Genomic DNA, 26,556 nt, shown 5'->3' on the forward strand with positions numbered 1-26,556 from the left:
ATCTGATTTGGACACCTGAGCAAGTTTTGTTTTTGCCAACATGGAGGAGAATGAGATGGAAAAGCCACGAATGAAACATTTTGTAGTCTCCCATAAGACTTGTGGGTCGATATCCTCATTAGCGTTGATATCTATAAAATCCTTCAGCTGGAGCTTAAGCAGGCTGAGAAAGGTAGAGTTAGTTAATAGGGACGTATTAAAGCGCCACCTGGGGGCCCTATTCTTTAAATTGGGCAGATCGACAGAGCATAACAAAGCTGAATGATCCGATATCAAGATTGGCTGAATAGAAATGGATGTATCACCTGAAACTAAGGAAGGACTAACAAAAACGTAATCTATCCTAGAGAATGTCTTATGTCTATTAGAAAAGAATGTCGAAATTCTGCATCCGCCAAAGGTCGATGAGATTAAGATCTTTTATAAGTGTATTCAACAGAGAAGATGAGAGATTAGCTACTGCATCTGGATGAGATTCATCTAAAACGGTGTTGACGACGGCATTGAAGTCTCCACCCAACACTATGGAATAATCATTGTATTCTAATAGTGTATTGGCAATATAAGTAAAAAAGTCCCTGTCTGGCTCATTTGGACAGTATACAGATACGAATACCAGTTTATGGTTTAAGATACTGCCAGTTACAAGTGCCAGCCGGCCGTTTTCATCACTCATGCTATACCTGGTAGTAAGGTCGAATTTTCTCTTCAGCAAGATACAGACACCCTTGGTTTTATTTGGGGCAGAGGACGAAGCTATTAGTTTGTAGTGTTTGTTTTGAAAACGTGCCACATCACCTTGTTTCAGATGTGTTTCTTGGATCAAAGCAATGTCAGCCTTTTTACGGTATAGGTACTCAAGGACACGTGTCCGCTTAATAGCGGAGTTAAGACCATTAACGTTAAGTGACAGAATAATCAATGGTAGCATCGGTATGGCAAGTGTCCAAGAATGGTCCCAATGTGAAGATAGCAAGAGAGGAACGTCAATGTGTAGTAAAATATAAGGCCACCATACCCCTGCCAAGTACTGCAATGTTTCACTAGTGCTACTGGAATTTTAACTTTGCATAGAGATATGTCTGCAAGGGAGGGGACAGGGGAGGAAAAAACTATATACAAAAACTGGTGCAGACCGCACAGAGCTCCCTCCATAGGTCTGCTAAAACACAAACTTCTGATTGATTCGTAACCGGTCCTTCCACTCCAACACAAAAAACTTGAGGGTCAGACGTGCACACATAGTCAACGAAAATTAAGTGGGTAAGTATATCCCACACCCTCCCGACTGAGTGAAATTATCTTATAAAGCGAGAAAAAAAAATGAATATAAAATATAAATATTTGCATAAAAATAAAATAAAATAATACAAATGTATCTTATATATGTACAGTAACAACAGCCAGCAAATGTTTGACCATGATAAGCTCAAAGAAAAGTAAAATAAATAATTAATTAAAAAAAAAATAAAAAAATACATATATATAAATATATATATACATACACATACATATATATATATATATATATATATACATATATACATACACATGCATACATACACAAAATAAGATAAGATAAAATACAAAAATAAATAAATAAATAAGAAGTACCCCCGGTAGGGGCGAAGCAAGTCGCTAAATTAAATGTAACCAACCTTAACCCATGAAAGTGATCCTGCCGTCAACCTAGTTGAGGCCTGCTGCAACTAAAACAGGTCAACTAACCGGCGTTCAGTCATTCATGTCCACTAAGTTGCCTTCTCCTGCATGCTGATTGCCAGCGTTGTTGGCCGCGCTGTTTAGATCGGGAGGAAAAGCGGGGGCCCCATCAACACACTGCAGCGTTGCAGGATTCAGCTTTCGCGGCAGGGAGTTAATGAAATCTTCTGCCAGTTGAGGGGATTCGAATGCCATCTTCTTACCACCGTGCTCTATCTTCATCACGGCGGGGTAAATGAGGAATGGTTCCAGGCCCATAGCCGTAGCCTTCTTCATGACAGGAGAGAAACTCTTCCTCTTTGCTGTTGTAGTCGGACTGAAGTCAGGGAAGAAAAGAAGAGTGGTGTTGGTGGCATGCTTCACTGGATATGCTTTGCGTGCCCCTTTGAGAATTGCCGATCTGTCCTGCCACCGTAATAATCTGAAGATTAGGGTGCGAGGCTTCTTGGTATTAGTATCGCGGCCGTCGTACACCCGATGCGCTCGTTCGATGTCGCGCCCCTCCAACGACGGAATCCACTTGGGGAGATTAGCCTTAATGTAGCCAATTGTATCCGAGCCCTCCAGCATTTCAGGTAAGCCAACAAGCCTGATGTTATTCCTGCGACCCCTGTCCTCCAGATCTGTAAGCTTTGTCGTGAGTAGGTCGAGTTGTTTCTTCAGATCGATAACCGATCGTCTGTCCTCACGCGCGGCGGCTTGCACTGAGTCCACTCGGTCTTGAGTGCGTTTAGCCATTGCAGCTACCCTCTCGATTTCCCCGCTAACATTATTTACCACTTCATTGGTCTTTTGAAGGTCTGTGCGTAGGTCGCGCAGAGCAGGAATCAAGATAGAGTCCATAGCTTCCCTGACTGCCGAGGCAACCACTGAATCGAGGGACTTTTGTTGTTCCTGAAGTGCTAGCTTTACACCGTTAGCAATAGCCTCGTCGAGGTCTTCCTTAGTGACGGAGGAATCTTTAAACTTCTTCTTTAAGGGAGACTGAGCAATCTCCCTTTTCCGTGAGTCTCTGGTTGAAGAGGTGTCCATAGTGGGAACGGCGTCGAGATAACTAATTTATATGACAGGATAGTGATAAACAGTGACAATGTGTGCAGAGCTAAAAACTATGCTAGCATTCCTGCCGACGGGTCACGTGATCCCAGTAAGCTGATATTGTTAAAATATCCAAACACCAGTTTCCGGCCTGGAAAGCATGTGTTAGTGTGGCCTTGATGTGATATTTTAATGTAGCCATCAAAAATGACTAGCATGTTCTTATCACTGTTATGCAGTTGTGTTCCTGTTTGAACCACTCTGTACACGATTCTCTCTCCTCACTAAATCTGTACAGCACCTGGATACTTACCTGACGCAATGATGATCTGTCCCATATGCATTACAGTGTTTACAATACAGTCTTTTTGTAGTTGTTAGTACTAAGACATGATCTGTTTGTTAATCAGGATTTCGACTGATGGATTCCAATGAGACGAGTCAATCCAGAAGGGGTCAAGATGCGACGGTTATCTATTAAGACTGCAAGGCGTTTTCAGTACAGTGTATCAGCATCAAATCACCTTTGGCATATAGATGGAAATCAGCATTGAGCGCCTGTGGAGGGATGTATATGAAAACATCTTCACCCAGCTGGAGATTCAAGGACTGCTCAACCCTGGTGAAAAAATTCACTTGTTTGCTCTGCACAGATGCTTTTTGCATCACATTCAACATCATCTTCAGTCATTCCAGGAAGCATGGAATCAGCACGGACTCAGAAAAGCAAACAACCAGTAACCCCTGCACCTCTGGTTGCTGCACAGAAAGGAGGGACAAGATTTGTCACAGGTACATGACGATTTGATCCATATTTGTTCTTGTATGTAAAACTCTGCTTTCTGTAGTGGAGATGAGTTTATTTCTACTGTGCAAGTTGGTGTACCAAAATGTTTTTTCCTGTAAGTGGAAATGTCTCCCAAGCCATTCTCTCCGTTTTATCCCATCTGTCAGGTATAGATGGCAATACTTTAAACAAAGTTAAATTTGTTATACCTGAAGAGAACCAATCCTGACCTAGAATGGGTGAATGAATAATTAGTTGGTAGCCAATGCCTAAGCAACTCACATAGGCCCTGGCAGACTCAATAAGTCCATCTAGGAACAGCTGCAGGAAACACCTCTTCAGTTTAGATTTAAAACATGTGCATGCTCTTTCAGGTTGATGAGGATTATGGTGTGGACTGGACAGGACCACATAATCACCGCCCATCAAATGAGATCACCATTCCTGAGATTCAGCTCCCACATGCACTGAATGAACGAGGGCTTGCTGTGCTACCAAACAACAACGTTTCACTCAGTCAAGCTTTGGATGCCTACTGTGAAACTGTTCAGTCACTCAAACTTATGTTTGATGACACACCTTAACTCTTCAAAGTAAGCAGGTGCAATATGTTCACACCCTATTTCTTGCATAACCATACTTCAAAATCACTTGTAGAAAGACACTATCACATTTAATCAGTTTCTATGTCAGGAGGATGTTTTTTTTTTTTTTTTTTTAATTTCTACATCTATGGCTTTGTAGCTAATACTGACTCGAAACAGCATAACCAATTTCATTTTCAATAAAACAGGATTTGTTTTATACAGCTGTCACTTTAATGATATTCATCTCTTGGTTGGATATACAGTACATGTCAACTCTGAGCAGATTTAATACAATGAACACAGTACAGTAGTGTAACATCTTAATTCAAATAATTTTTTCTACAAAATTTTTTTGTACCAGTAGCGAGTATAAACAAAACATACTGTGTAATTTATAATGTACAGTGAACAACTGATTTTGATATCTGAACTCTTTATCAGTTTATATTAAAAAAAAGCCATAAATGCTCACCTGTACTGTGCATTTTTCACTGTCAAGTGTATTAAAAGGAACTAGAACTCACTAGAATGTCCGTTTCTTTGAACACTGAATACAGTAATGTGATGCAAGAAAGAAGAAATGGTCTAATCTTACCATGTGGTTATGGAATCAATCCTAAACCAGACCAAAACCTGAGTCAGTAGAGTTGAGACACACCTGAATGTCCATTAGAAATGACTCATAGGTACAGTAGATCAAATTCTGTTCTTTTAATTCAAATTCCATTGTTTTCATTCAAATTCTATTGTTTGTTTTAGAATTCTGTTGCTTTCATTCAAACTCTGTTCTGTACATTCTTATTCCGTTGTTTTCATTCAAATGATTTTGTTTTCATTGTAATTCTACTCTTTTTATTCAAATTCTACTTTTTTGTTCTAGAATTCTGTTACTTTCATTCAAACTCTGTTCTATACATTCTAATTCCGTTGTTTTCATTCAAATTCTATTCTGTTCATTGAAATTCCGTTGTTTTCATTCAAAGTCTGTTCTGTACATTCCAATTCCGTTGTTTTCATTCAAATTCCGTTGTGTGTTTTCAAATTCCGTTGTTTTCATTCTAATTCCGTTGTTTTCATTCTAATTCTGTCGTATTCATTCAAATTCCATTGTTTTGATTCAAATTCTGTTCTGTTCATTCTAATTCCGTTGTTACGTCCCCCCCACCATGGCGGAGGCAAAGGTAGGAAGGAGACAGCAACACTGGACAACCACAATCAATGAAGGAGGAAGACCACAGAACAGTTAAGTATCAGGCAGGATTTATTGGTTGCTTGCCTGGATAGTCAAACTTAACAACAGAAAAGAGGTGGGGGAGGAGGACTGGGCGGTTGATCCAAATCAAAGAAATTAATAAAACAAAAAGAGGTCGATAGCTTCCAGGGCCTAACTGAAAGAAAAATGCAAAACAAAAGGCCTACCTAGCTACTCGACAAAAGGTCAGTGAAAACATACAAGAGTGGCATCAACCGCATAACCTAGTGTGACTAACAGAATAAAACCTACAACCAGTGTATAGGGTACCCCAGCTTACCTGTCCAGCCTCCCACCACACACAATATAAAGAAGCCTGTTCGCAAATGTTTGTCAAAGCAGAAGCCAGCAGCCAGCAGCTGGCCAGGGAGCTGCTCATTTGTAGTGTTCCTTGGAGTGTGATTGGCCAACTGTGCCCAGACCAGCCAATAGACACCTGCCAATCAACTTCGAACTGGCCAATAGGTGGAGGCCTGACACCTGAAAGATAAATAGAACACAAAAGCAAAGCCACGCCTCTTGGCACGTAACATCCGTTGTTTTCATTCAAATTCTATTCTGTACATTCTAATTCCGTTGTTTTCATTCAAATTCCGTTGTTTTCATTCTAATTCTGTTGTTTGTTTTAAACTTCCATTGTTTTCATTTAAATTCTGTTGTTTTCATTCAAATTCCATTGTTTTGATTCAAATTCTGTTCTGTTCATTCTAATTCCGTTGTTTTCATTCAAATTCTATTCATTTCATTCTAATTCCATTCTTTTCATTGATATTCCTCTGTTTTCATTCAAATGATTTTGTTTTCATTCTAATTCTACTCTTTTTATTCAAATTCTATTGTTTGTTTTAGAATTCTGTAGCTTTCATTCAAACTCTGTTCTATACATTCTAATTCCGTTGTTTTCATTCAAATTCTATTCATTTCATTCTAATTCCGTTGTTTTCATTCTAATTCCATTGTTTTCGTTCAAATTCTGTTGTTTTCATGCAAATTCTTTGGTTTTTGATCAAATTTTGTTCTTTTAACCCTTGTGCTCCCCTTCGGGGCAGCCCCAGACCCCGGGGGTCCCAAAGTACCCCACCCTCAGTAGAGACAGGTGAATGAAAATCAAAAAAAACAGAACGATCATTTGGGGTCGAAGAGTGCCCCAGAGCGATTCTAATGGGTTCGTCAGGGGATCGGGAAAAAAAACGTAGCACTTGGGGGCCACGCACAGAAGCTGCTGCGGCAGTGTGGGGGTCATTGATACCCCATTACATGAAAATGAAGTATAATCACAATAATGATAATAATGATAATAATAATAATGATAATAATAAGAAGAAGAAGAAGATGAAGAAGAAGAAAAAGAAGAATACAACACACAGACGCTTCTGAGTTTTATTTTATTTTATTTGAAATTACACTCACGATACAACTGAGGCAATCTGGAAGGCCATACCATTTAGGGACATGCGCAATAGGGGGGGTGCGTTTTTAAAACGCCACCCCTCCCCCCCGGGGCTGTATTTTTGATTACAATATCAACAAACTGTCCGTGTTTCAGGTGCTCGGTGCTGTACAGTGCCTCCGGTGGCTGTGAATACATGATCAGGAGACGTTGAATGGAAGGAATGAAACGAGGCGTGAGGAGTCTTTTCCTGATGCTGTAATAATGTTCAGCGTAAAAGTCATCCTCCAAGTGTCACAGCGGGACGGAACGGACACACGCGCAGGCTCTGAGTTGGGAAACACAAGAATCTTTATTACAGCACACCAGGTGATCTATTTACAGAGGTGAGGGGGGAAGCCGGGCTCCGGGGGTCCACACACAAAGGGAAAAGACGCTGAAAGTCCACACGCACTCCGTCCACTCCTCACGCTCCTCTCCACACTCCACAGAAAACACGATGACGTACTCCACTCCTCGCACACTCAATCACTCAGGAAACACAGGGGTTGGTCCAGGGAATGCGGGTCGGCAACAGTCCAGCGACGAGAAACACAGAGCTGCCGTCTTATAAAGGAGCTGAACGAACGAGACAATCGCCTCCTATTGAAAATACTAGAAAGGGGGGCTTATTTTTTTTGTTGTTGTTTTATAGCGACTTCATACAACAGCTACAGCATAGGCAAACATTCAGTGAGTAAGTAAGTAAGTACATAGACTGCATTGGAACTAGAAATCCTAGAAAACAAGTGAAATGAAACTCAGCCTTCATAGTTTAACAAGGAGAAACGGGGTGGGTTTAGCTAAGCGAACATTGACAGTGTACAATTTAACTGAGAATATACAAGGGCTCCACCGAGCCCCATGAGAACATAAGATGTAAAGTACGCTCCTGCGCCAAATAATCCCAAGGAAGGGAGGCCGAAGAATTTACACCGCTCCTTCAATTCGATCCTCTCCTCTTCTTCCCTTTTTCTTTGTTCTTCCTCCTTTCTCCTCTTCAGCCTTTCTCCTTCGAGTTTCTTCTGGGCTGCCTTATACATCTCGTCGGTGTAGTGGTTTCCTCCACTGAAATCCACCATTTCATCTATTTCATCCAGAAGACAGCCCCGGAGTGTCGATCACAGCGATATTTCTTCCGTCTTCGCCCTCTGCCTCTTTTCTGAGACAGCCGTCGGTGACAGACTCGGGCGAAACGTCTTCTTTGAAAGCGTTCGCATCCCCCAGGATGGTGTTTCCGGACGCACTCTTTCCCGATCCTGTTTTACCGACCAGAAGGAGTCTCAGTTCTTCAGTTCTTCAGACAGTATCTCTCCCTCTTCCGAGGAACTGTCAGTTGAGCCGTCCGAGGAACTGTCCTCCTCGTCGCGACGCAGGGGTGCAGAGTCCATCTTTTTCTTTTTATCTCCCTCGGTATTGAGCGAACGATGAAGAGGGAGCAAGGAGGACGAGATGGCATGGAGAGCCCGAGATCCAACTGGAGGGCGTTGTTCGCGTAATAGGCAGGCCAAACAGCTTCTCTTTCACTAGCGAGGCACTTGAGAACGATGTAGAGGGAGCAAGGAGGACGAGGAGCAACGGAGATCCCTAGGTCCTCACCGAAGGGGGTGTTCACGAAACCCGCCCTCCGCAGACCTAAGCGTACGCTAGCGAGGAGCATGAGAACGATGTAGAGAGAGCAAGGAGGACGAGGAGGCACGGAGAGCCTGAGGTCCAACTGGAGGGCGGTGTTCGCGTAATAGGCAGGCCAAGCAGCTGCTCTTTCACTAGCGAGGTGCAGGAGAATTGAATTTCTCCTGCACCTCGCACCTCGCGGAATTTGAATTTCATTCAAATTCCGTGGTTTGTGTTCAAATTCCGTTGTTTTCATTCTAATTCCGTTGTTTTCGTTCAAATTCTGTTGTTTTCATTCTAATTTCGTTGTTTTCATTCAAATTCTATTCATTTCATTCTAATTCCGTTGTTTTCTGATCAAATTCTGTTGTTTTCGTTCAAATTCCATTGTTTGTTCTCAAATTCTGTTGCTTTTATTCAAATTCCGTTGTTTTCATTCAAATTCTATTCATTCTAATTCCGTTCTTTTCATTGAAATTCCGTTGTTTTCATTCAAAGTCTGTTCTGTACATTCTAATTCCGTTGTTTTCATTCAAATTCCGTTCTTTGTTGACAACTTTTTTTCTTGAGAACTGAGACCTGACAATTTTTTGTCTGATACCTGACAACTTTTTTCCTGACAACTGAGACCTGACATTTTTTTGTCTGATACCTGACAACTTTTTTCCTGACAACTGAGACCTGACAATTTTTTTTGTCTGATACCTGACAACTTTTTTCTTGAGAACTGAGACCTGACAATTTTTTGTCTGATACCTGACAACTTTTTTCCTGACAACTGAGACCTGACATTTTTTTGTCTGATACCTGACAACTTTTTTCCTGACAACTGAGACCTGACAATTTTTTTTGTCTGATACCTGACAACTTTTTTTCTTGAGACCTGACGATGTCCTAAAATGTACACCGTACTCCGGTCTCGGCTAGTTGTATCCCATTTTGGATGGACAAGTAAATTGAAATCTCCTGCACATATACATGTACCAACACTTTCTGCGGCAGTAAGACTGAATTTCTCCTTAAAGAACCCTGTACTACTACCAGGGGGTGCATATACACACAGCGTGACGTCTTCCTGTTCCATTTTCCCTTTCACCAACACAAATCTTCCCTCTTTATCTTTATGTTCTCCAGTAAACTCAAAACCAACCTTGTTCGGTATCAGAATGGCCACTCCTCTTTTTTTTGCCAGATCTATGTGAGGCATAATAAATATTTTTGAATCCCATTCTCTTCCACTTCTCATGTTCTTCCTTTGATATTGCGTTTCTTGTAGAAACGCAATATCAATTTTTTCCCTTTTTAGCTTTGAAACTATCTTACTCCTCTTAATGGGATTCTTTATACCATTTACATTCAAAGGCAATACCTTATAATACCGCATATGTTCTATGTATTTCCAACTTATTTTCCTGCACCAACATAACAATACTCCCAGCCCTCAGAACACATAATAAACACACATGAACAAAGACAGAACTTGTCTTAACCAAATAAACCAGGTCTTCCATAAGAGAGGTTTTTTTCTCTCCTCTCAGTCTGGGGGGAAATGCCACAGTGTGGGACCCCTCTCGTTTCCTATTTTAAAAGAAAAAGGGAAACTAAAAAACAAAAAACATGTGAGTCACCTGCATCGGACCCTCACCACTCCATGATCAAAGGGGGATCGACGTGCCATATTCCATCACGGCCAGGGGAGGAGGCCATCCAACCATATACCCCCCTGTATTGATCAGCAGCCCGGTGCACCTGTTGTTCCGTTGGTCTTATGTTCGTCTTAACAGCGAAACGGGGCCGGTGGGGCACAGGTGTTACTCCTCCGTACCGACGTCCTCCGTGCGCTGGAAAACCTTCAGCTTTTCCCGTGCGCTCCCGCGTAGATCAGCTGTATTCCCGGCGCGTTGCGGTCCAACCACGCTCGTCGGTAGCATACTGCTGATCATCTCCGCCGTAATGCCTTTGGGCTTTCTTGTGGCCACCGGTCCCACCGTGTCTTCTTAGATCCCCCGCAGCTTCCTCCGCGCTATTGTATAAGACCAGTCCCGAGTCAAAATGAACCCGTATTTTAGCAAGCGGGTCTGGAACCGGATGGCGTTTTCTTTAAGTACTTTTTTAACCGGGCCATACTCTTCTCTTCATTTGTATGTTTTCGGCATAGTCGTGATCAAAGAAAATCCGTTTCTCCTTTATATATACAGACTTCTTCCATGCAGCGTGTAGGATTTGTTCTTTAATATTGAACTTTAAGAAGCGCACCACCGTTGATCGAGGGGGCGCCCCCGGCGGCGGCTGCACTCCCAGCGCCCGGTGAGCTCTCTCTATCCCTAGGTTCTTCTCGCTGCCCAAGTCCACGCCGTCCCCCAACTCCGATATCATCATGCTTTCCACATACCCTAGCATGGAGGTGCCTTCTTTGTTCTCAGGGATGCCATATATCCGTATGTTATTACGGCGTGAGCGCCTCTCCAAATCCGTAACCTTCTCTTGGAGCTGCCTCTGGTTATCCAGCAGCTGAACAATGGCATTCCTCACTCCAGTGTCCCATTTCTCCTTCCCTACCATGTTTCTTTCCATTTCTTCCAGACGTTTCCCCACCTCCTCGATCCTGCTCGTGGCGGCGGTAACCTGTTGATTTATCTCGTGTGTTAACTCGCTCATTTGGGCTTTCATGTCCTCTTTCAAACTTGTTCTCACGAGCGATAGCTCCTTCTTCATCTCTGCCTTAAGGTCTTGCATGCCCTCCACCACTACTTCACTCACCACCTGTCTGAGGGGGCCTAGCGCTGATGTTGTGGCCTCCGCCGCCATCTTCTCGCCCTCTTGCTCGGAGCGTGTTTCATTTGTCTTACTCTCAAGTCGCGTTTCTAAGCTTCGGCCTGGGGCTCGTCCCTTCTTATTTTTATCTCCGCTCATTATTCTTGAGGGGAAAGTCGCTTTTAATGGATTATATTCTTGAATTGCGGATTATTTTGGCTATCGATGCAGGAGCTCCTGTTTATGCTGATACTCTCGCCACCATGACACCGGAAGTCCCCCACTTTTAATTCTTAACATTTGTACTATTCTAAAAAATAAATAAATATAGGGTTTAGATGATTTCCAAATTATTGTATTTGTTTTATTTACATTTCATTCAGTTTCCAAATTTATTTGGAATAATTGTAATAACCTAATGAAAAGGTACGGAGCCAAAGAATGCAACAACACAAAGTGCAGTGAACACCTGCATGTTTTATATATTCACCAGACAGTTCATTTGGCTTGACATTTGGTGTTTTTAGTTAGTTTTTACTACAAAGTATTATATGTAAATGTTTCCATGGCTAATTGTCTTTTTTGGAAAGTGTGGACAAACGCCAGACAGGTTATGAACAAGGTGTGGTAGCAGGGTATAAAGGGCTCACAATTAACCAATTTGTTTGCTGGTTTGCTAGGAGAAGCCACTACTCTTCCATAGAGCGGCCATGTTGAGCTCGTAAATGAAAGCTTTGATAAATAAAAATAATAAAACTTAGGCTGTACTAAATCCTGTCTCTGCCTGCAGTGACTGGAGTCTTGATGCTCACTGACCATTTGACACAGAAGCATGATTAGTTGTTAACGAATAAGACCAAAAACAACGTTGCTTCATGGCACAAATCAAATGCAAATATAAAACGTGAAAATTAGAATAAGTGCAAAACTGTTCTAATATGGGGTTGTTGCTGTGGCATATAAAGCATGTTTTGATTGTAATTTATTTAATCAATAGCGTCAAAAACATAAACTAATCTTATTAGAGATTGTTAGCTAATTTTATATTTCATTTTAGATTTTAGATTGGTGGGATCTCGCTAGCTGTGAGCCAAGGAGCTGATGTATTTTATTAATGTAGTTAGTTTCCTATTCCCATTCCTGCTCTGGCTGAATTAAGTTGAACTCAAAACAGTCTGACCATCATTCATTTTTCACGCTTTTCTTTCTTTGAATAAAAGATTTTAAAGTAGTTTTTATTTTCTTACTTTGGTTTGTTCAGTCTCATGACTAGATGTAAACGGCAGACCATGAAACAATAACTAAACATGCACCTTATAAGGAGAACGGGACAATAAACAGAGGGAGAATGAAGACTTAAATACACATCCAGGATAAGGAGGGGATGGAGAAACAGGCGGGAACACAGCTGGGACTAAACACACATAACGAGACAGAGAGGAAGCAAAACTGAATACACTAAACACAGGACAGAAGACTATCAAAATTCAACAGGAAACAAGAGGCACACACTGAGACACAGACTGACTAAACAGGGAGCAGGGGGTAGCAAGAGGCACGACAGGGAAACAAATTAATAGACATGTGAGCTTGGCACAGTGACTTGGGAGACAAAAACACAGATACAAGATTTACTAAACACAAGAGAAGACTAGGCAGTGAGGGAGAGAAAACTATAATCACAAAGAACTGAAGGCAAACCGAAACACACTTTAGACGAAATAATAACGAAGAACCGAAAAACTACAACCTAACCAGAAACTAAATGATCAAATAAGAACACAAAAGTGCAAAAAAACAAAACAAAACACTAAATTTAGAATATTATTTCAGATGCAAAGCAATCCAAAACATAAACTCTGGATCACTGACTCAGGGCCATGACAAATAAAACCTCACAAGTGGAGGACTTACTGTCTTCCTACAGCCAAAAAAAAAGTGTTCAGTAGTAATCAGTAATAAATAATAAAATTATAAAAATTTGAGTTATAATACCAAATAATGATAATACTGATAAACTGTAATAACAGTGAATAAAAATCTTAATTACATCTCTGTTTTATTTGGAGTCATTGAAACCAGACTGGTGATGACTATACTTTATAGTCTTGTTATATACTTGTTTTACTAATAATACAGTCACTTCAGGCATAACCTTGATTGGCTCATGTACGATAATAACCTATGCCAGGTATAAGCCTATTGTGGGACTATTCGGTGGAACCTGTCGATTTAAGCAACAGCTAAAGCTTGTGTATTTACAGTTTCTCTCAGTCGCTTTGGTGCGTTTCTCAGAACACCATCAACATTTGCACAGCAGTTAGTGCATTTCCCAAAACAATTAGTGCAAACTGCAAAACCTAGTGGATAGCCTGCAAAAGCACGTCACATGCACAGAATTGATTATCCATACCTCAAAAGCAAGTATCCATGTCAATGAAACTGTCAGTGCCATCAAAATGAAAAGTCTTGACACCATCTTTATGAACAAGATAGTCAAATGGCATTGTCATGTTTCCACTATGACAGTTTATAATTTCAGTGTTTCCCATTGCAAAAACAATTGGTGACACCTGAAAATGCTGACGACAGCACTATGGCCTACCTGTACAGCCATCTGAAATGTGCAGTAAAGTCACTGTAGATGTTATGGGAGTCTTGGGAGTAACTGAGACACTGAATACGTACGTTTCACATTTCCATTGTGTAGAAGTGTTTGTAATCCTACAGAATTGTGCAAAAGAAAAATATGCTACAGTCACTTGTTCACTGTAGAATACATGTAAACATAAAATCACCCATTTGGTAGAGCTGTGCACTAATGTGAACAATAAACAGCACATGTAACAGTACAGTAAATCATTCTGGCACATCCAGACGTTCCTGTCTGTCTGGCCACATATTTTCATCTACATCAATTCAATTCAATTCAATTCAATTTTATTTATATAGCGCCAAATCACAACAAAAGTCGCCTCAAGGCGCTTCATAGATACAGAGAAAAACCCAACAATCATATGACCCCCTATGAGCAAGCACTTTGGCGACAGTGGGAAGGAAAAACTCCCTTTTAACAGGAAGAAACCTCCGGCAGAACCAGGCTCAGGGAGGGGCGGCCATCTGCTGCGACCGGTTGGGGTGAGAGAAGGAAGACAGGATAAAAGACATGCTGTGGAAGAGAGACAGAGGTTAATAACAGATATGATTCAATGCAGAGAGGTCTATTAATACATAGTGAGTGAGAAAGGTGACTGGAAAGGAAAAACTCAATGCATCTTGGGAATCCCCCGGCAGCCTACGTCTATTGCAGCATAACTAAGGGAGGATTCAGGGTCACCTGGTCCAGCCCTAACTATATGCTTTAGCAAAAAGGAAAGTTTTAAGCCTAATCTTAAAAGTAGAGATAGTTTCTGTCTCCCGAATCCAAACTGGAAGCTGGTTCCACAGAAGAGGGGCCTGAAAACTGAAGGCTCTGCCTCCCATTCTACTTTTAAATACTCTAGGAACAACAAGTAGGCCTGCAGAGCGAGAGCGAAGTGCTCTAATAGGGTGATATGGTACTACAAGGTCATTAAGATAAGATGGGGCCTGATTATTTAAGACCTTGTATGTGAGGAGCAGGATTTTGAATTCAATTCTGGATTTAACAGGAAGCCAATGAAGGGAAGCCAAAACAGGAGAAATATGCTCTCTCCTTCTAGTCCCTGTCAGTACTCTTGCTGCAGCATTTTGGATCAGCTGAAGGCTTTTCAGTGAGTTTTTTGGACATCCTAATAATAATGAATTACAGTAGTCCAGCCTGGAAGTAATAAATGCATGAACTAGTTTTTCAGCGTCACTCTGAGACAGGATATTTCTAATTTTAGAGATGTTGCGCAAATGGAAGAAAGCAGTCTTACATATTTGTTTAATATGTGCGTTGAAGGACATGTCCTGGTCAAAAATGACTCCAAGGTTCCTCACAGCGTTACTGGAAGCCAAGGTAATGCCATCCAGAGTATGAATCTGGTTAGATACCATATTTCTAAGATTTTCAGGGCCGAGTACAATAACCTCAGTTTTATCTGAATTAAGAAGCAGAAAGTTAGCGGCCATCCAGGTCTTTATGTCTTTAAGACATTCCTGCAGTTTAACTAATTGGTGTGTGTTATCTGGCTTCATGGACAGATAGAGCTGGGTGTCATCTGCATAGCAGTGAAAATGTATGCTATGTCTTCTAATGATGCTGCCTAAGGGAAGCATGTATAATGTAAACAGAATTGGTCCTAGCACTGAACCCTGTGGAACTCCATAATTGACCTCAGTGTGTGAAGAGGACTCTCCATTTACATGCACAAATTGGAGTCTATTAGATAGATATGATACAAACCACTGCAGTGCAGTACCTGTAATACCTACAGCATGTTCTAATCGCTCTAATAGGATATTATGGTCGACAGTATCGAACGCTGCACTGAGGTCTAGCAGGACAAGCACAGAGATGAGTCCACTGTCAGAGGCCATAAGAAGATCATTTGTAACCTTCACTAAAGCTGTTTCTGTGCTGTGATGAGCTCTGAAACCTGACTGAAACTCTTCAAATAAACCATTCCTCTGCAGATGATCTGTTAGCTGTTTGACAACTACTCTTTCAAGGATTTTTGATATGAAAGGAAGGTTGGAGATTGGCCTATAATTAGCTAAGACTGCTGGGTCTAGAGATGGCTTTTTGAGTAAAGGTTTAACCACAGCCAGCTTGAAGGCCTGTGGTACATAGCCGACCATTAGAGATAGGTTGATCATATTTAAGATCGAAGAATTAATCAATGGCAGGACTTCTTTGAGCAGTTTTGTAGGAATGGGGTCTAAAAGACACGTTGATGGTTTGGAGGAAGTAATTATTGAAGTTAACTCAGAAAGATCAATTGGAGAAAAAGAGTCTAACTTAACATCAATGGTACTAAGAGTAGCTGTAGATAATATTACATCTGTGGGATGATTACTGGTAATTTTTTCTCTAATGATAAAAATTTTATTTGTGAAGAAGTTCATGAAGTCATTACTAGTTAACGTTAAAGGGATGGTTGGCTCAACAGAGCTCTGACTCTTTGTCAGCCTGGCTACAGTGCTGAAGAGAAACCTGGGGTTGTTCTTATTTTCTTCAATCAGTGATGAATAGTAAGATGTTCTGGCTTTGCGGAGGGCTTTCTTATAAAGCAGCAAACTATTTCTCCAGGCTAAATGATGATCCTCTAAATTTGTGACACGCCATTTCCTCTCCAGATTACGAGTCATCTGCTTTAGGGTACGTGTTTGAGAATTATACCACGGAGTCAGGTACTTCTGATTAGAGACCTTAGTTTTCACTGGAGCTACAGTATCCAGAGTCATACGTAGTGAGGAGGTGAAATTATTAACAAGATAATCGACCTCTGTTGGGGTAGCGTTCAGATAGCTGCTCTGCTCTGTGTTGGTACAGGGCATTGAAGATGATAACAGTGGGTGGATTATATTCTTAAACTTAGTTACAGCGCTTTCAGAAAGACATCTACTTTGATAAAATCTACTCTCCACCGCTGTGTAATCAATTATTGTAAATGTAAATGTTATCAGGAAATGATCAGACAGGAGAGGGTTTTCAGGAAACACTGTTAAATGTTCAGTTTCTACGCCATATGTTAAAACAAGATCTAGAGTGTGATTAAAGTGGTGGGTGGGTTCTTTTACATTTTGAGAGAAGCCAATTGAGTCTAATAACAGACTAAATGCCATGTTGAGGCTGTCATTTTTAGCATCTACATGGATGTTAAAATCACCCACAATAATTATTTTATTTGAGCTCAGAACTAAATTAGATATAAAGTCTGAGAAATCAGACAGAAACTCTGTGTAAGGCCCAGGTGGACGATAGATGATAACAAGTAAGACTGGTTTCTGAGTTTCACAGCTGGGGTGGACAATGTTAAGCATCAGGCTTTCAAATGAATTAAAAGTCTGTCTTGGTCTTTCATTAATTAATAGGCTGGTGTGAAAAATTGCTGCCACACCGCCCCCTCGGCCTGTGCTTCGAGGTTTCTGGTAGTTAGAATGACTCGGGGGTGTTGATTCATTTAAACTAACATAATCATCCTGCTGCAACCAGGTTTCTGTAAGGCAGAGTAAATCAATTTGTTGATCAATTATTAAGTCATGTACTAACAGAGACTTGGAGGAGAGAGACCTAATATTTAATAATCCACATTTCACTGTTTTACTCTTTGGTTCAGATGTGGATACTGTATTGTTCTTTCTTTTTGATTGTTTATGTTTAAGTTGTTTGTTGCTGGTTTTTAGTTTGTTTTTTGTCTTTTTGGAAGCTGACACAGTCTCTATGGAGATGGGTTTTTGGGGGGGGTAGCAGGAGGAGAGAAGCTGCAGAGAGGCGTGTAAGACTGCAACTCTGCTTCCTGGTCCCAACTCTGGATAGTCATATTTTGGGGGGTTTAATAAATTTGTCCATATTTCTAGAAATGAGAGCTGCTCCATCCAAAGTGGGATGGATGCCGTCTCTCCTAACAAGACCAGGTTTCCTCCAGAAGGTTTGCCACAACAGATGTTATCCCTCGCAATGCAGCGAGGAAAGTATCTCCTGGAGTGGCGAATCCATCCTCTGCAGGACCCTGCTGTGATGTCGTCACATGCTGCATCCATGGCTGCTAGCAGGGCCATTTGCTCATGTGGATGCCGGTCATAAACTTTCCACCTCCAGGCAGAGAAAAACTCCTCTATTGGATTAAGGAATGGGGAATATGGAGGGAGATATTCAACCAGAAGTCTGTCATGTGCTGCAAACCACTCTCTGACCTGATGGGAGTGGTGAAAACGGACATTATCCCAGACAACAACATACTTGCTGAGTTGGCCTCCACCTCTCTCATTCTCAGGGACTAGGTCCCTGTAAAGAGTGTCTAAAAATGTCAGGAGATGTTGGGTATTGTATGGACCAAGAAGGGGGATATGGGTGAGGACGCCGTTGTCTGAGATGGCTGCACACATGGTAATATTCCCTCCGCGCTGACCAGGGACTTCAGTGGTTGCCCTCTGTCCAATGCGATTTCTTCCACGCCTTCTGCCTTTGGCCAGATTGAAACCTGCCTCATCAACATATATGAATGTGTGCAGTGTTTCCCTGGCTTCCAGCTCCAGTACACGCTTTAGAGAGAGACAGAAATGCAATGTCACAATATGCCTGTGTACAGTAACAAACAGTAATGCATGCATTTGGTAAAACACATTGTAGAGTATGTGCTGTGGAATTGCAAGTGTACTGCATGAAACTACGAAGTACTGTAAAACAGTTTGCAGTGCAGAACATAGAAGACCAGCTTTACCTGCACATACTGGTGACGGATCTCCTTCACCCTGTCACTGTTTCGTTCAAATGGCACCTTATACAATTGCTTCATGTGGATTTCATTTTTCTTGAGTACTCTGTCAATTGTTGAAATTGAAACAGATTCAATATTGCCAAATACCGTGTGATTCTCTATGACAGCGCTTTGTATTTCTCTCAGCTTTATTGCATTGTTTGCAATGACCATTGCACAAATGGCTTCTTCTTGCTGTGGGGTAAAAAGGGGCCCTCTTCCGCCTCCGCGAGGTTGTCTTACAATCCTATGTGGTGCAGAGTGAACTTTTTGTGAAATTGCAAATACAGTACAGTAACATGTGATGTGTCTGAGATGGCACAGTACAGTACAGTGTATTACTGTTTGCATACCTGTTTTCCCTACGGAATGTTTGGATGATTGAACTGACAGTAGTTCTTCCAATATTGGGTTGCACCCTTCGACCAGCCTCCTCCATGGTGAGGCCGTGATTGACAACATGGTCCACAATTGTAGCCCTTATTTCATTAGGAATCCGCCTATATCTGCCTCTTCTCCCTCTTCCCCTTCCCCTTCCTCCCCGCATCCTCACCCCTCTTCCACGGTGCTGACCTTCCATTTTGTGTCACAGAAGTGTAGAAATGGTACACACTAGCTCCTGCGCAGTTTATATATGCTTGCCAATTGGGGATTCACAGGATTCATCCATAATTGACAGTGAACAAGTTGTTTGTCAGTGGTTACAACTAAACTTTCACACGCCTCCTCATGAGTGACAGCTGTGATTCACCTGAGATCAATTGTTCAATTTCGGAGACATTTCCAGGAAAAATGATACAGAAAGGTATAGGATTTGCTTGACAGATGTCCAATATTTGGCATGTGATAACTAGTTCAACAATTTTGTGTGTGATGACTCAAGCAATGGATGTATGACTATTAGTTTTATTGGGAACGACTATTCAGCATCCATAGGTATGATTACTTTTGACTGACATGACATAAGCAAATGGAAATGTCAGAAAGCAGCAGGGAAATGTATGGAAGCAACTGATTCATGTCCAAAATCATTTGCAGTTTGTTCAGAGAGAGGAGAAATTGCTACTATGATGTGCACAAATGACTGAGTGTTGTGGAGGTTGAACTAATAGTTATGAGAATTTCAATTCTGATCTGAGAAACACACCAAAGCGACTGAGAAAAACTGTAAAGTTACTGCAAACCTGCCATCTAGTGATTGAACTCAAAAGTGCAACCAATCCGTATTTCACTGATAAAGGAGTGTTTAGTTTCACTAACACCCGCGTATAATTAAAGAAAGTTACAATTAAAGACAGATGATTTTACACAAGTCTTTTTCCCCCTCTTTCTTTATTTTACTTTGCTGTTTGGTCAGGTGGAACCTTTACACCACAGCATGAGTTGTTTCAGGACGGGATTCTGCCACGTACTCCCGGTAAACGCCAATGTTATGTGCGCATTTGTTTTTTTCGCCGACTGGAAACACGTTTATGCTATAAGTTTGTGCTTGACACGCCGGTCTCTTTGATTTAAACTTGAAGGTGTGGAGCCTGTCATCTGGTAAAAATGTCGGAGCAGTTGTTGCAGTGGTGTGTGGAACAGTTACATCACAAGTTTGGATTGGAGGCGGGTGAAGAAATCGTCCAGTAAGAAAATTTTACCTGCCTGTTATTACTGTCTGCCGTCTGGCTAATTGTAGCATCTGCAGATCAGCTAACTAGTAAGCTAGGCTGCGCTATGGTGTACTTATGTATGTATATGACGTGTCGTTGTCGTTTTTGATACAGCTAATTAATTGTGACACTACAGCTGTATGCCAGTGTATTGACTATTTAGTGGCTCACCGTGAACAAGCTGTTTTGGCTAAAAAGTCAGATTAAACCTTTTTCTACATGACAAGTGTCGAGTGGGACTTTGTGTCTTTATGTATTTTTATTTGTTTTAACTATTAAAAATCTACACACATGGTTTACGTGGTTTACATGGTTTAGTGTATGTAAGCGAAACAGTGAACATAGTTTTCTGTTGAGAAATCATAACGTTTTTCATTTGGCAGGTAATAAGCAAATGATATGGACACTAAACCAAGCAAAGTTAGAGTCCACCCATCAGATCAACAGCCTGAAAGCTGATAGTTTATCATAAAGACAGAGATGAAGAACTGCATAAATGTGTACCCTAAAATAAGCAACTTTAACCAATTATATATGAAAAGCTTTTCGTAGACTAATATGGTAAATGGACTGGTATTTATATAGCTACAGTATATATTACTACAAGTTTCGTTCACCCAACCACACACACATTCGTACAAATGCTTTTTTTTATACCTAAGCTCCTGATATATTAGCATACTTCTAAAATTACTGAAAGAAACATATTTTAAAAGTAATTGATAATTAAATGACAGTTTGTCGCTATTTCCGGTCTTTTAAAATGTTAGGCAATGAATTTGTATAGAAACGTTAATAAATGAAGTTGTGCCGTTGTATTTTCAAGATACATTCTATCAATCGAGAAGGCTGAAGAGATTGAGGAATATGTGGGAGACCTCCTGCAGGGCACAGATGGGAAAAAGGGGCAGTTCATTAACGAGCTCCTCAGCAGATGGAAGAAGACTCAAAGACAGGCAGCAGATACCACAGGTCTTTTCATTCTCAAAGAATCTGTTTCATCACCAGGTAAGAAACAAATTTCATTCAGATAGACTACATAAAAGGAACTACAGTAAAAAAAAACGCCTCAGTTGCTCTAAAACAACGTTGATGAAGGTAATTTTTTAAAATATTTTAGATGCACAAGATATGACCCGAGATACCCAGAAGAAATCTAAACGCAAAGGACGCAACAAACAGGAGGTGATGACCGTGAGCCAAGCAGAACCTGTGCCAGAGGCTGTAAAAACCCCCATTGATCTGATGAGGGTGAGTACAAATAATGCCACACTTTTGTTGTCTTCTCACCTGCTTTATGGAGATAATTTGTTACCAAATTGACAGAACTTATAAAATACCAGTCAGACGTTTGGACATGCCTACTCATCAGTGTGTGATTTTCTTCTTTCTTTTGTTTTATTTTTCTTTTTTTTTAAATATTTTTTACATTGTAGAACAATATGGACATCAAACCTGTGAAGTAACTTAATATGGTAGTCAGATGGGATGGTGTGTCAATTCAGTGCATTCACAGCCTTTCACAATATCCATATCTAACAAAGACATAAAACTGCATTCATCAAAGCAACGGATGGATTTCCACTGGTGTAATATCCAGTTCAGTAATGAGCAGACTTCTAAAATTACTTGTAACTCTGTTTCTTGTTGTTTAAAGTAGTGGATTTTGCTTTTGCTATTCAGTCATGAAGGGCTGAGTCACAGACATGCTTTTTAATGTTTAATCATTTTTATCTTTTTATCAAAAGTATGGCCTGTTGATAGAATCTCGCTTATAGCATCCCAAGTCCTGCTTTGAATAATTTAAAGTAAACATTGTTTTCTCTTCATATATTCAGGTGATATTTCTGCGTTCTGATACAATGAAGAATAAAAATAATAAAGAATCCTTAAAAAAAAAAAAAAAAGCGGGGTCCAAACTTGTAACTGATATCAATATCATGTTTATTTGTACATGTCCTGTGCCATTTTTATTGTTGTGTTCATTTGTTAAACAGACGTCTTCCTTTCTACTTCTCTTCATTCAATTGTTCTTCAGGCCCAGGAAAATAGTAATACATCATCATCAAAGAAGAAAACAAAGTTTGTCAATCTCTACGCTAAAGAGGGTCAGGACAGGCTGGCTGTGTTACTCCCAGGTCGGCATGCTTGTGAATGCCTTGCCCAAAAGCACAAGCTTATTAACAACTGCATCACCTGTGGCCGTATTGTGTGTGAGCAAGAGGGCTCAGGACCCTGTTTCTTCTGTGGCAACCTGGTACATATCATTTTAAGTCCTTAGATTGCGTTGTTGTTTTGGGGCTTTTTTTGTCATTCTTCTTGTGCTAAAAGTGTTTTCTGATTAAGGTCTGCACAAAAGAAGAACAGGAGATCCTCCAACGAGACTCCAACAAAAGCCAGAAACTAAGAAAGAAGCTCATGGGCGGTGAGGGCCTTAAGTAGTCAGGACTTATGAAAAGAAACTCTTTGAAAAGATCAACTGGTTTGATACTGTGAGTTTGTTTTTATTTTGGTGACAGACTTTGGAGAAAGAGAATATCTCTCACACCAAGAGGCCACGATGAAGACTGGGCTGGAGAAAGCAATTCAGCACAAAGACAAACTGCTGGAATATGACAGAAATAGGTATCATAAAACACACAGTTAAGAAAAGAGCTTTGCAAGAATGGATAGGTTTACTGCTCTGTGTGCAGTGTTTACACTTTAACAGGACATTTTGATTGCTGTAGAAGATAGTGATGAAAGTTGGTAATAACACTTCACTGCCTCCCTTTAACCCCAGTATCAAAAGAACACAGGTTCTGGATGACGAGTCTGATTACTTTGCCACTGAATCCAATCAGTGGTTGTCACCCAATGAGCGAGAGAAACTGAAGAAAAGGGAAGAGGAGCTGAGAGAGCTTCGCCATGCCTCTCGCAAAGACAGAAAGATCACACTTGACTTTGCTGGTAGACAAGTAATTGAAGAGGGAAACAACCTGAATGATTATTACAACAAGTAAGATAATCTGATAGCACCTGAATCACAACAGCAATCCCAGATTTATGTTATGTGGTTGTGTTAAACAGCCAGACTTTCTGAAATGTTTCCAATAATTTGCAGGTTGGATGAGACCCTCAAGGCAATGAGCAATGAATCGGTGTCTAAATCACCAATGTATTTTGAAAGAAAGGGTGGACGGCAGGGCCTCAGAGATCTGGTGAATCCCAACATAATGCAATCTGCACCAGAGGTAACTTGATCCATAATAATTCTTCTTTAGTCATTTGTATTATTTTATAAATTCAAATGAAATATCAGTCAAATTACATGAGTTTGCTCTGCACTTTAGCCCATCACAAAACAGAGCATTCATACAGACTCTACTGATGTTTCTAACGAATGCTTATTTCAGTGGGTTGATGTTGGAGGGAGTGAAAGCTACAAGAAACCAATGGAGAAGGGAAAGAGTGCAATGGAGGACAAGGGAAGAGAAGAACGACACCGGTTGAGGCTCCAAGACAAAGAGCTGCAGGAGATGTCCGATGGCGGCTGGTGCCTCAGCATGCACCAACCGTGGGCCTCGCTACTGGTAAAGGGCATCAAGAGGTAAGGACTGTGCAGTGTGTGTGTGTGTTGTATGTATGATAAACTCCTGTAGACACTTGGGTTTTGGCAAAGTGTTGTAATATGTGACATTTTATGTGTGTATGCAGGGTAGAAGGACGAACGTGGTACACGTCACACCGTGGGCGACTTTGGATTGCAGCTGCAGCAAAGAAGCCCACCCCTCAAGAAATTGCAGAGGTGGAAGCCATGTACCGCCACATTTATAAAAAAGGTGCAGATGCTGTACAAAGGAATCAGATTGTGAATACTAAAAATGTATTTCTGGTTTAAACAGATTTAAATATGGTGCTTCTGAGGAGAGGAAAAAAAAGCTGCTACAAAATATAATGCATGGGTAATGTTTTCCTTGGCTCAGGAAAAAATAATATAGAAATATTTATGTTAAAAATGCTCCCAGTAGCTTTGTGTGGGCCCTTTTAAAGGCTGTTGTAACAACATTAGCGGTTTTGTAATAGGCCCTTTGGATCTTATTGCCAAGCTGTGGCCTTTCTCTGTGAAAGCTGTGAAAGGACATAGTGTCCTTAGGGCATATTTAATAAACTTTTTTATTTCACACAGTAAAGTATTTCTAGCAGAAAAGTATATTTGTTTAAATTTGCTAACAAGCACAACTTTCTTTTCATGGGCATGATAAAATGCTGTTAATAACATGTCATAATGGTATCATAATTTAGCGCTGATACAAGTAATATTAATGCTAAACTGGGCTCTGTCATGTTGCTGTCATAAAGTGATACTGATTGCTTTTAATTCCACACATTGTTGATTCAGTGATCCTGGTCTTATCTCCACAGGGCCCATGCTTCCTAAAGACTATCCCACTGGCTGCTTGCTGGGCTGTGTTAATGTGACTGACTGTCTATCTCAGCAGCAATTCAGAGAACAGGTTAGTGAAAGATTTTACTTTTACAACCAAAAAAAAAACCCCCCCCAAAAAGTGAAACTCTCAGGTTTCACTACTCTCAACGTTTTCCTTATGACCAATTGATATTATGGGTTCTGTTTGAAGTCAGTCGTGGGTTCACAGAAACATGAAATGTCTGCAACTGGATTAAAGATGACAGCCTTCCTGTCATCATTTGTGCTTCATTGTGATCTAAAGTAGTTGCACATTTGGAGTATAAATGAATTCACTTAAGAAAATGTCAATAAATTCTGGGTTTGTACATGAAAAGGCCATATATAGGGTTTATGTATTTGTCCATGTGAGCCTTGGAGACAGTGTTAAAGTGACGCATCAAACACTTAACTTGTATTAAGTTAGAGACAGAGTTTTGTAATAAGTCTTTTCATTCAGAACTCTGTTAAGTAATAACTCAGTTCCAGTTATAGCAAAAAACAGTAGTGGTTGTAAAAACATTGAGGCTTCTCATTGTGTTTGAAATGCCCAGTGGATAATTTTGAGTAATAAGTATGATCTCAAGCTCTAGTCCTTTCATGTCAGTATTGTTTAGTCACTGTGTAGTTGGCTGTTCTGTGTAATTGTGAGTAATTTGGTGCAGTGCCACTTTCTGTCAGCAGAGAGCAGACTCCACCCTTTTCACAACACCTCCCTGCCAGTTTACAGTGTTACACTAGGGGCAGTATCCACCATAGAAACCAAATACAAGCTCTCATTACACCAAAATACCTCCCACCAGAGTGGTGGTATGTACATTTTACAGTGGTACCAGTCTTTGTGTGTATTTGAGATATGTTCACAGGAGAAAACGATTCTACTTGAAATGAAATCCCCCCCCCTTAGCTCACAGTGTTAGAGTGACTGTGAACATGTGATGTAGCAAATAATGCTGCTGCTCCATTAGTGCCATGGTCACTGTTGCCTTGTAGGACTAATAAACTGTTTACTTGAGCTTTTGCACCTAAATCAGTTGAATTAATTGCAGTGTTACCAGATATAAGCTGGAAAATGCACCCTACTTTCCATTACAGCATTATGTGGAAACAGAGTGGCTCTCCCCATTTGCTGTGAATGGAACACATTTAAACTTAATTGCATTGCCATCTTCATTTTGGCTGTTTTGCCCCCGGCTTTGCAAGACACTGCTCGTCTCAAATCATTCTTTTACAGACTATTAAATGTGTGTATTATATGTTATTATAACACTTCACCAAGAAACGTTGTGTTTTTTCCTTTAAATTTTCATCTTTAGGTACATGCCTTATTTGATTACATTAGTTACTTTTTATTCTGTACTCTACACCTCTACCTGGCATACTCCATATATATCGTAACACACGGATACACTCGCATCCATGTAGAATAGTCTTGTTAAACTACTTAAGTGGGGGAATTCGTCAAATTCTACACATTGCATAAACATGCTCTCACCCTGCAAAGCTGGAAAACCTCTTGCACATGTGCATACATGATCTTCTGCCATCTTTAGTGATAAACAAAAGCAGATCACATTTGGAAACTGCACAGTCTTAAAATAAAGACGCATACACACAAAAAAGGCAATAATCTGCTTGTGGGTTGTTGTATTTCTGCACATCTCTGCATACACACACAGTATCTCCCTGCATAAAGGCAGTTGTTGTTGTTGTTTTTTTTCTCAGAAGCTGTGTTTTTGGTTGAAAGAAAAAAATAGCCTTAAAAATGTGTCCTGTTTCATGGTTGCATTCTGACTGCTGGGACCTGTAAATCTAAGGGCTTTCCCCTTTTGTACTCTGTCCTCATTCTCTCCTCCACCACTCATTCCACCCAGGGCTGTAAAATC

General features: G+C 40.6%; 1 protein-coding gene across 2 annotated transcripts in view; it reads left to right on the top strand.

Moving 5' to 3' along the window:
* The first annotated feature begins 19,979 nt into the window (after positions 1-19,979).
* trip4 (thyroid hormone receptor interactor 4) overlaps positions 19,980-26,556 on the top strand; it is a 78,665-nt gene continuing 72,088 nt past the window's right edge. Inside the window, exons 1-11 of one of the 2 annotated variants that reach the window (XM_084940453.1) lie at positions 19,980-20,196; positions 21,050-21,231; positions 21,344-21,474; positions 22,262-22,480; positions 22,570-22,648; positions 22,743-22,848; positions 23,006-23,221; positions 23,327-23,456; positions 23,619-23,812; positions 23,920-24,044; positions 24,628-24,719. In XM_084940453.1, the coding sequence (XP_084796579.1) occupies positions 20,117-20,196; positions 21,050-21,231; positions 21,344-21,474; positions 22,262-22,480; positions 22,570-22,648; positions 22,743-22,848; positions 23,006-23,221; positions 23,327-23,456; positions 23,619-23,812; positions 23,920-24,044; positions 24,628-24,719 (1,554 nt within the window). In that variant the 5' untranslated portion in view covers positions 19,980-20,116. The remainder of the gene's footprint in view (positions 20,197-21,049; positions 21,232-21,343; positions 21,475-22,261; positions 22,481-22,569; positions 22,649-22,742; positions 22,849-23,005; positions 23,222-23,326; positions 23,457-23,618; positions 23,813-23,919; positions 24,045-24,627; positions 24,720-26,556) is intronic. The other variant, XM_084940411.1, reaches the window with a different exon arrangement.

This window comes from Perissodus microlepis, chromosome 1, assembly GCF_051167445.1.
Source record: "Perissodus microlepis isolate ML-2025 ecotype Zambia chromosome 1, ASM5116744v1, whole genome shotgun sequence".
NCBI lineage: Eukaryota > Metazoa > Chordata > Actinopteri > Cichliformes > Cichlidae > Perissodus > Perissodus microlepis.